The sequence below is a fragment of the Cebidichthys violaceus genome, unplaced genomic scaffold, assembly GCF_023349555.1.
Source record: "Cebidichthys violaceus isolate CVI_PGR_0920_01 unplaced genomic scaffold, fCebVio1.0.p SCAF_52, whole genome shotgun sequence".
NCBI classification, from domain to species: domain Eukaryota; kingdom Metazoa; phylum Chordata; class Actinopteri; order Perciformes; family Stichaeidae; genus Cebidichthys; species Cebidichthys violaceus.
The window spans coordinates 1,562,131-1,571,850 of NW_027176728.1; the positions used below are offsets into that span (position 1 = coordinate 1,562,131).

A 9,720-nucleotide genomic window follows, 5' to 3' on the forward strand; every position below is an offset into this window, starting at 1 on the left:
CTGAAGTTCATATTATTCCTAAAGATGTTGAAATAAATTCACAAAAGTATTTCATTTAATGTTGCTTTTTTTTAAATGCCATCATAGAGGCTTTTGTCAACTGCCAACCAAATGACCCAGTTTGTATGAGTGGAAACTTGTGTCACAAAGAAAAGGTTGAGTTCTCGGAAAGAACTAGAAAAAAAACAGATAAGCGAGCTGCTAAAAATACTCTGTCATGCCATGTAGGCTCAGATATGTGGGCAGTGCGTTGTTGTCTTCATAAATGTATGGAAACTGACATAACTTGCATGTTAACTGCTGATCTGACAGGTGGGTAGATTAGTGTTGGTGCTGACTTTTGGTTTCACTTCCTGGAAATGATGATGCTGTGCGCCGTATCTCCTCTTGAAAGACTTTTATTGGGAACAGATTTCAGATTAGAGCAGTTGTCAAGCACTTACACAAACAGACAGCGCTGTTGAGTAGAATACCAAATGCTTTGAAAATGCTCTGATTTGTGCAGAATGTGATTAACTGATCGAGAGTAAAAAAAAAAAAATACTTTAACATATGAATTCACTGAAATGAGGAGTATCTGTTTGTGCAGCTCAGCTCTCAGCCGTCCTGTTTTCCCGAGGAAACCTGTGCAGCAGACAGAGAAGGACACATTGTCAGAGGTTTATAACAAAAATAGCAATCTAATCTATTGACCACTTACTTATCATCTCTTTGGCACAAAGAATTTTTGAATAAACTGCAAAACACCATGCATATTTTCAACTTTCATCCCTTTCAACTGCATGACATTATAAATATTCAGCATAGCAAATTTGTCCCTAAAATTATATTGTGACGAGGAAATGAATTGCTGCCTGAACATGTGGGAGTGAAGAAAGCGCTACATCTATGAAGCTTAGGTTGGTAGTCATGGTGGATGGCGGACGCACAAAGGACATTAACAGCGGAGATCAGGGTTCACATCCTGAGTCCTGTGTGTGGGCAGGTTTAGGACCCAAAAGCACTTTGCTTTAGGTCCAGTGACGAATGCGGTCTCTTGCTGAAAGTCAGTTGAGTTCTTTTGTCGTAAACCAGTAGTTGTAGTCAAATGTCGTGCGTAGCTACACATACGCGTGCACAATTTGAATCATGTTTGAGTTGCTGTGACGGCTCGCTGCTATTGCTTGCTTATTCAAAGTTTGTTAACACTGCACATCCTTGGGTCCCCATCAATGCACCCGCCGAGTGTGAAGTCGATCGGACGAACGGTCCTCGAGACATGCAAAGGACACACGCATGCATACAAAGAGCCCTCGCTTTACATTAGATATAAACGTCACGTATCTATAACAGGTTGAGAAAAAGGTGCGACAGTCCCACTTTCTAACATCAGTCATTATTAAAGTAATCTTCGGTACATCACAGTGACTCGAGTCGGACGCACCTGAAGCCTCCACACCATGAACCCCACAAAGACTCCGAAGACGCCGCCCTTGACTATCAGAACAACGTAGGACAGCTTGGCAGTGTGGATGATCCTCAAATACTTCCCTGGAAAATAACGCATAATATTAGCGAAGTCTTGTTGATGCTTTAAACTGTGTGGGTTCAAACTAAATCATGTTTACCTCTTGTCACTGCAGCTCCTGACAAGGAAAAAAAGAAAGTACATATAGCTGTTGTTTTTTTCAGTGCAATTATTAAAAACATGCATATTATTCAGAGTTTCCTATACCGCTGACGCCTTCGACCCTATTTGAACGGTGCACGGTCTCGTTCCCGTTGAAGAAGCTGACGGTGCAGGTGAACTTCTTGCCCGGTGTGAACCACTCACTGAGCGGGACCCTCAGCCTGCTGGTGAGGCTGTAGTGTCCCCCCCCCCACAGGGCCGCGTTGTCGGTCGACACGCCGTCCGTGACGTTCACCCCGTCGACCTGCCAAAACACGCTCACGTGGTCCGGGTAGAAGCGAGAGGCCACGCACACCAAGGTCTTCTTCTTTCTCTTGTCTTTGTTGTTCTGACTTTCGTTCGGCGAAGGCTGAAGCACTTTCACCGCTGGCGGGGTGACGGCACGGTTTGGATCTGCGTGAACAAAACAAAAAAAAGAGAATGGTTCCACATTTTGGGAAATACACTTACTCTCTTTCTTGCCAGGAGTTGACAAGATTGAGGAGATTGATGCCGCTGTGATGTCAGTACAATAAATACGTAGCTAGAGCCAGCAGCCGGTTAGCATAGCTTAGCATAAAGACCGGAAACTGGAGCAAACAGCGAGCCACAATCTTTATAAAGTTATCCGTATCTACCCAACAGACACTGTTGTATCTCATTTGTTTAAGACATACTTTGTTCAAATTGAACAAATGATAAACGATATGCTAACAAGTGAGCTTTAGAGGTCCTGGTAGGTGTATCTTGTTAACTTCAGACAGAGACAAGCTAGCTAAAGAAGCTAGTTTCCCCCTGATTCCAGTTTTTTGCTGCTGGTTTACCCTACAGACATAAGAGTGGCATCATCTCTCTAACTTTTGGCAAGTAAGCAAATAAGTACATTTTTTTAAAGCTACCTATCAAATTTCTGGAGATACTGTGACCCTTTAATACCAGAATTAGACATGACCAGTGAGGAGGAGGTAGGAGGACTTTCTCAGGTCCTACACGTTACATTAATCACATTTAGAGCCCTTATCGTTCTATTTCGTTAGTCTTTTATTGTCTTACAAAGAACTGTTGGCCTGGTCCCCTTCCTGAGATAAACAGGTTAAGTGGCGCGCAACACAAAATCTAATTAATCTCATTTTACTCCATGTATGCCATTAAGCTTTTTCCCCCTTTGTTTTGTTTCAGTTACTTTGTGTTTGCTTTATTTAACTTTTAAAATGAGAAAGAGACACCCTCTAAATTCCAAATTCACAGCTTTGGATTTTACACTGTTTGGGGTCCATCAAACTACAACGTTTTTGCTTAGACATTCCAATTATAATATTGCCTGTAAATGTTATTTTCCTACTTCAATTTGGTGCCACTACCAGAGTATGCAGGGTTGGAGCTGGTCACCTCGACACACAACTAAAAACTCTTCACACTGTCCAACAGCTGCCTTCAATTAACTGATGAATTGGTTAGTCTATAAAATGTCAGAAAATGCTGAAAAGTGTCTGGAAATGTCCCCAAAAATCAGCCTTAAATTTCAACATAATAGAACACTATTTGAAGAATTAGTTCGGTCTAGAGAACAAGGTGAAAACACTTCAAACCAACCTTGTAGATAAAACAGCTAACTTTGAATTATACATTATGAAATATTACATAATCTGTCTTTTGAATTCTATATCATTTTACGTCTTCTTTTTTTTTTTTTTACCTTAATTAAGAGAGTAAATTTAGTCCCAGTCCCAAAGTAAACATCTCTGACAGTACCAGAGCTGATGAGAACTCAGATTGAGAGCAATAATTTGGGAAAAGAGCCAATTCTTTTAATCCTGCATCAGTTTGCTGAAGATGATGCCGATTTTCTTACCTAAGACGGTCAGTTTAGATCCAGCTCCAAAGCGAGCGGCGGCGAATGAACACAGAGCTGTCCGACTGTGACAAAAACGCATCTTACTGCTTTTGTCTCTGTGTTCCTTTTTGCAATTTTGCCGGTGAACCTCCTGTGTCATTCTCCACCAAAATTGTCTCATGTTTCATGTCTCGCATGTTTTTGCGATTCGCTTTGTATTTTGAGAATCTTAAGATGTTTCCTATGACCTATGAAGTAAAAAAATCAAACTGAAACATGTTGATAAAATGGTCATCTTGGTTTTTCGACAGGAACAGAGTCAGTCAAATTATTCCCAAGTCAGGTAAATTCATTTGGTCGGCAATTTTCAAACAAGGAAAACATTTTTTTGTTTTCTCACCAACTTACCTATAACTGTGGGTTTAGCTCCTTATCCAGAGCAACCTTTGGTGCAACTTTCACTGCATCCTCGATCAAAAAGTAACAAAACTGCCCATTACAGGCTTTAGTTTTTGTACAATGTCAGAATAGAATAGAAAATTGAGTGTCCGAGGTAACTTGCAGCGCTCCACGCTATGCATGTTAAAGGGAGGAGGTTTTGGTACAGCTGCTGTATTGGATTGTATCACCGTGCCCCCTGTCCCACAGTGAAAAAGCTTTACTCAAAAACCTGACTTCCCTCTGCTTGCTTTTGTCTTTCCTTCCCCCGCTCTGCCTCTCCGTATCTCAGCCTCCATCTTCCTGCTTCTGCCTGCGAGAGCAGCTGTGCAGGTCGGCCCCACTGAACAGGCCGGGCTATTTCTGTGACGGCTAAGAACAGAAGCCATCAGGAAAAGAAAACTCTGTGTTTCCATGCTGTAGCTGCACAGAGGAAGTGACGTCTTTACTGATCACACCTTTTTATCCAACCCGGTTCTAACTGATATCATTTTCTGCATCGACCAGAAGGAGCTTAAGCACGATTGTCAAATTGTTTATTGCGGCTACGTTGGTCTGTCAAATATGAAGTCCAACAATTTAGTAGAAGATCATTGGTGATTTCCATAAGTCCTTCACCTTTCTTCTAATGCCACCCTTAACCTGCATTGGTTATCTCCCCCGCCCCCCCTGGAGTGGAGATTTCTTTGAGAACATGGCCTTTATTAAAGATTCCAAAGACACTACAGGTGAATACAGGGTAAAACAAGTTTAACTGCTTAACTGATAGATACCTGATAAAGCTTAACTGATAGATACCAGCATTGAACTTCCCCAGTTGTTTGTTAGTTAGAGGCACCCGTTATTATACAATGTAACTAATAGCTTTATTGATGTTAATAAACCTTTTTCTAATGCCAATTATATCAGTTTATAAACCTTAAAGATATGATTCAGCAGACATAGATTGCAGTTTTTAATCCAGAAAATGTTGAAAAACATAATTTCTCAAAATGCAAAGTGACAATGAGTCCAAAACCTCAAAATAGGCAATTTTTGTGTTAATTAAGCTGATATTAAAACAGAAAGTCCTCGCATTTGAGAAAGTAGAACCAACACACCAACCCTAACCCTTTTGAATGACGTGTGCTGACCTGTGCATTATCTTGGACTACCTATTTAAAAATGCCAGTCGCAGAGCTTGGGGAGGGGAGTTGAAAAGAATCTCTATCCCAAAACGTCTTACTGCCGGAGCACCCCATGATCCTATTTCCTTAACTTACAGGTTACGCACACCCAAACCATTCATCTTTAATGGCTAACCCTGACCATCTTTGTCTCCGCTGCTATACCCATGATGAGGCACTTTCGATTCTTCACCTTTGACAAACTGGTTCATTCTAAACTTTTGGACTTTTTGAAGATTTACACCCAGCGGTCCCTCTGCCTCACTCCCCGCCGCTGGGAAAATAAGTCGCCGGCCAGCTCCAAGATGGACCGTCGCGGCTGTAGCCAACCCAAACCCCAAAGTTAGCACTTCTGTCTCTGGCCTAGCCGTGAGGAGCAGCGACCAATAGATGCTGTAGGGAGAGGCGAGGAGGAAGGTCTAAATAGAGGATGTTAATGTGCTATTATGTCATGACATAGATTAGTCCCAAACGGTCCACTCTATCTCCGAATTGGCTGTCCCAAGTTTCGGGCTGATTTGAATCAGTAGATGGCGATTATGGTCATTTTTGACCGTGAAATGCAGATTTTTTATTATAAATTTGATAAAAACTGCCAATATCAACACCAGCGCTGATGTGTTTCATCACAGTACAGTTATATCATCTTTATACCTGAAAAAATAAACGCTTCGCCCTCAAAACCATTGTTTTACTCTGGTACGCCGAGCCTGGCGTGCGCTTCACTCTTGTTGCGACACGTCTTGGTGTGATCGGCCTCTAATTGTGCAGTTACTCTTTACTAACAAGTAGGAAAGTGGTACCAAATCAGATAAATAAATATCAAAGAATCAAACCAAGTTTCAGGGAAAAGTCCAAACTACAACATAAAGGACAATGTGGCTTTCTGAACACGTTTAATCCAGATGATGATGGGTAGAGATTTAGGTCATGTTGAGTATCGTGAACCAGCCAAAGCAAACTCTGGTATGAAGTTTGCAGATGACAGCACCGCCATCGTCCGTATTACAAACATAGATGAGAGTTCATAAAGAGAGGTGCTCAGAGAACCATCTACTGCTCAACGTCAGTAAAACCAAGGAGCTGATTGTTGGTCTTAGAAAATAGACACACACACACACACACACACACACACACACACACACACACACACACACACACACACACACACACACACACACACACACACACCTCTGTCTGCATCAATGGAGCTGACTCCTCGGTGCGTTTGTTCATGTGGTTTGCAGCAGGTGCACAGCTGACATGTGGGTTTTTGTATGGGAATTTGGGGCTTTTCTGTCATTGTGTGTCTGTAATGCTGCACAGAAGTAATGCCCACTATCTTGGGGACGCCTCAGTTTGAGAAAATGAAGGAATGCCTCCTTCGCGCCATTTCCACTAATGTTAAAACTACCCTGGAAGGGTTTTTCAACAATTTGAACAATTGTGGAAGTTATAAAACCAACTAGCTTTAGAGAAGGGTCTCCCTGAGGGCGGTGATACCACAGAACGGTGTAATAGTCGTTGATGCTGTGTTTGCAGGACAGTTTGACTTCATCTTTTGTCTCCCCCAGCAGATCGGCCGGAGTCTGATGAACATCTTCACTTTTATTTGGAGATATTCCTGCAGAAAGGAGCAAAAAAAAAAATGATGAGTGTTAAAATAAAATGTAGCAATAAGATCAAACTTACAATGTTGAAGCAAAAATGAAGAACTTAATGTACCTTTGATCCAGAGTGAGACAACAATGGTAATTAAAGCACTGTGCATGTTGAGAACTCTTTACTGTTCGTGTGTCAAGCGGGGAAATGGAAGTGATACGTTTCAAACGGCATCACACGACGAAGGAGAGGAAAAGGTTTGACGTCAAAGGCAGATGTGGTTTACCTAATAAGGTGATATTCTGAGAAACAGAATCATTTTGACCGTATGTTGAGTTTAGAATTAATTCTGTGTGAGGATAAACATAAACAATTAGACCAGAAGTCTAAAAGGGGCTTATGTCTTTATTACACCCCATGTATTGGATGGAAGGGTTGGAGACTATATGTATTGAGTCCTATATGCAGTCTATCAGTACAAATGTAAACGTGGCACTAGAGGGAAATCCATGTGAAGTGGATTCTCTTCAAAGTAACCAGACTCCTCTGACAAAACCAGTAATTTTACTTTGCAGAACACAGGAGGATCTGGTCTACCAGTCAGTTAGTTTGTTTGGGTTATCATGTGACTTTGGTGTTTTAAAGGGTAAGTTCAGATTCACCCCATACAACCCCACTCCCTTTAAGCTTAACCTTTATTAAGGTTAGTGGACCGAACAGCTACCTCCAATCCTTTGTTGCTGTTTGACAACATCACTTGACTTCCTCCACGTCAAAATGACTACGGCAGCTTTAGTGTAAAAATAATTTTCTTAGTAATTTTGGGTGCACTTGCTGATATTGTTCTTCTTGGGAGGACAGTCTCCCTTAAACTCAATGTGTGCAGCTACTCCATGTGTTTTTGGAATATAATGACCATAGACGTATACGAGGTGTAAAGCTCATCTTCTCACCATAATCATCTTTTGAACAAGATGTGTCATCGGCCTCATTGGTCTGACCCAAATACCAGATGTCTGGTCTCAAAAATTAATTTCAGGAGGGCAATAAATGATTTGAAATAGATTGTTTCTAAGGATTCCCCTCAACATTGTCGGTAAGACACAAGTAGCAACTCTAGCTGAAATCAACATTACACAAACGTATTAGCTGATAGTGATACGATATCAAACCAAATTCCGACCACAGGAGCAGGTGCCTGCTGTTCCATGTCATGTACAAAACCACCGGTGCTGAAAGTTACTGTAAAGTTCATATAAGTAACAATTGAAAGTAACAGGACTGAGCTTTTTGTACAGCATTAGCAAATACATGAAATGAAACCAATCGTCATCGCTGCAAAACTGCATTGTGAATTACGTTTTTTGAGGGAAACCTGTGGAGATCTGGGTTCGGGGTTGGGGGTCATGGTGGATGGTGAAAAAAAACAGGAGACTGTTGTTCGTGTCCTGAGTGACATAAGCAAGAACTTTTGGCGTGTTTTTATTTTGTTTTGTTTCAATTTTGTAGTAATTTTAAACGAACCATGATATTCTTTACTAAACCGAAGCCAGAGTTCCACGAGAGGGACCATGTTGAGGCTTCTGATCATTGTGACCTATTCTTCCTCTGTCTCTATTTTACTGCACCGGCACACTGAGCACACACCGTGGGACCAACTGAGAGAGGAGGAGTGAGACATTTAGCAAACTGATTTGGTTCTTCCCGTAGTGCTTCTCTCTTCTGTCATTATCTGTGAATATGTACGCAAAGAAAAACTTTATTCATGACAGTAGCCTGTACCGCTATAAACGTTTTACATTTCTGCAAAACCGCGGATACGATGACGGCATTTGGTCAAAGACGTAGCACAACGAGAGACAAGAGCAAGAATGTAGTATAAATCGATCAGCCGTTTTTGAAAGTCACGTGGTATAATAACCGGTATAACAAGCAAAAAGTCCACCCTGGGTGGGGTTGGGGGTTGTGGGGGATGGGTAAAAAAAACACACAGGACTTTAACCCAGGAGACCGCAATCGTATCCCGTGTGAAGCTAAAAGTAATCTCAGGTAGACATTACTCCACTATCTTTTTACATCACAAATAGTTGTTTTTTGTATATTAATGTACTGAATCCTGCATATTGCACCTTTACCCAAATAGTTTAGTTTTTTCTTAACCTAATCAATAGTTTAAAAACTTTAACCACGTTAAACCTTTTTGATTCAGTGACATCGTCATTCAACGTATCCCGTGGTTTTGCAAAAACGTACTCTACCCAACAATGTTCTTGGTTTGTAAAGCATCAGTTGACCCAAATTACAGAAAGTCATTTTGAGACACGCTAGTGGCATTGATCTATGGGAGGCAATGTCTGATGGTTGGTCTCTCTCCCAGGAGATTGAAGCCTTTGACAGCTGGTCAAAGTTTTCACTTATCTTGTAAAACATCTTATCTCATGGATCGGCACTACATTTTGCACCACGAACTTCTAATTCTCCTCCAATATTATCTCATTCTCAGTGACAGATTTGATCAAAACCTGTAAGGATAAAACCAAAACTATCTTCATGAGCAAACACTACTGGGGGGTTAAGTGATTAAAAAACATTTTATTTTCATGTCATTTGGGTAAACTGGCCCTCTAAAGTGCTTTAAAAATCCCAGTCCCTCTTTCTGTACATCTCCATCTCTTCCTTTTTTAAAAACCTGCTTTTACCTGGCCTCACCTCATCCACATCCCTCTGATGTTTACCCCCAGTGCAAAGTCAACTGCTGAGTCCCACTCGCCTGCAGAGGGGGCTTCCTCTCAGCAAACAGAGCCTCCTCTGTGTCTGAAACCGGAGAGGTCAGCATTCCTCTGCCCAGGCCTCAAATAAAGACCCGAATTCTATGCAGAAATAATCCAGATTCCCGCTGGGACTGCAGCCTATCCTGGGGCAGCTGCCTCCCTCAAGGTGGACAATCAGTGTCTTTGTCAAGCCAAGCTGATGCCAACAGGCTGAGCACCGGAGCAGGTCCACCCAGCAGCCCTCAGTCTGGCGGAGCTGGG

The 9,720-nt window shown here is 41.7% G+C and overlaps 1 gene segment (V, D, J or C); it reads right to left on the reverse strand.

The window, feature by feature from the left end:
- Positions 1 to 597: 597 nt before the first annotated feature.
- On the reverse strand, positions 598 to 3,582 carry LOC137888165 (Ig lambda chain C region-like). The segment is given in 4 exon segments: positions 598 to 624; positions 1,424 to 1,530; positions 1,715 to 2,062; positions 3,501 to 3,582. Coding segments are annotated over 4 exon segments (564 nt in total).
- Between the last annotated feature and the right edge of the window lie 6,138 nt (positions 3,583 to 9,720).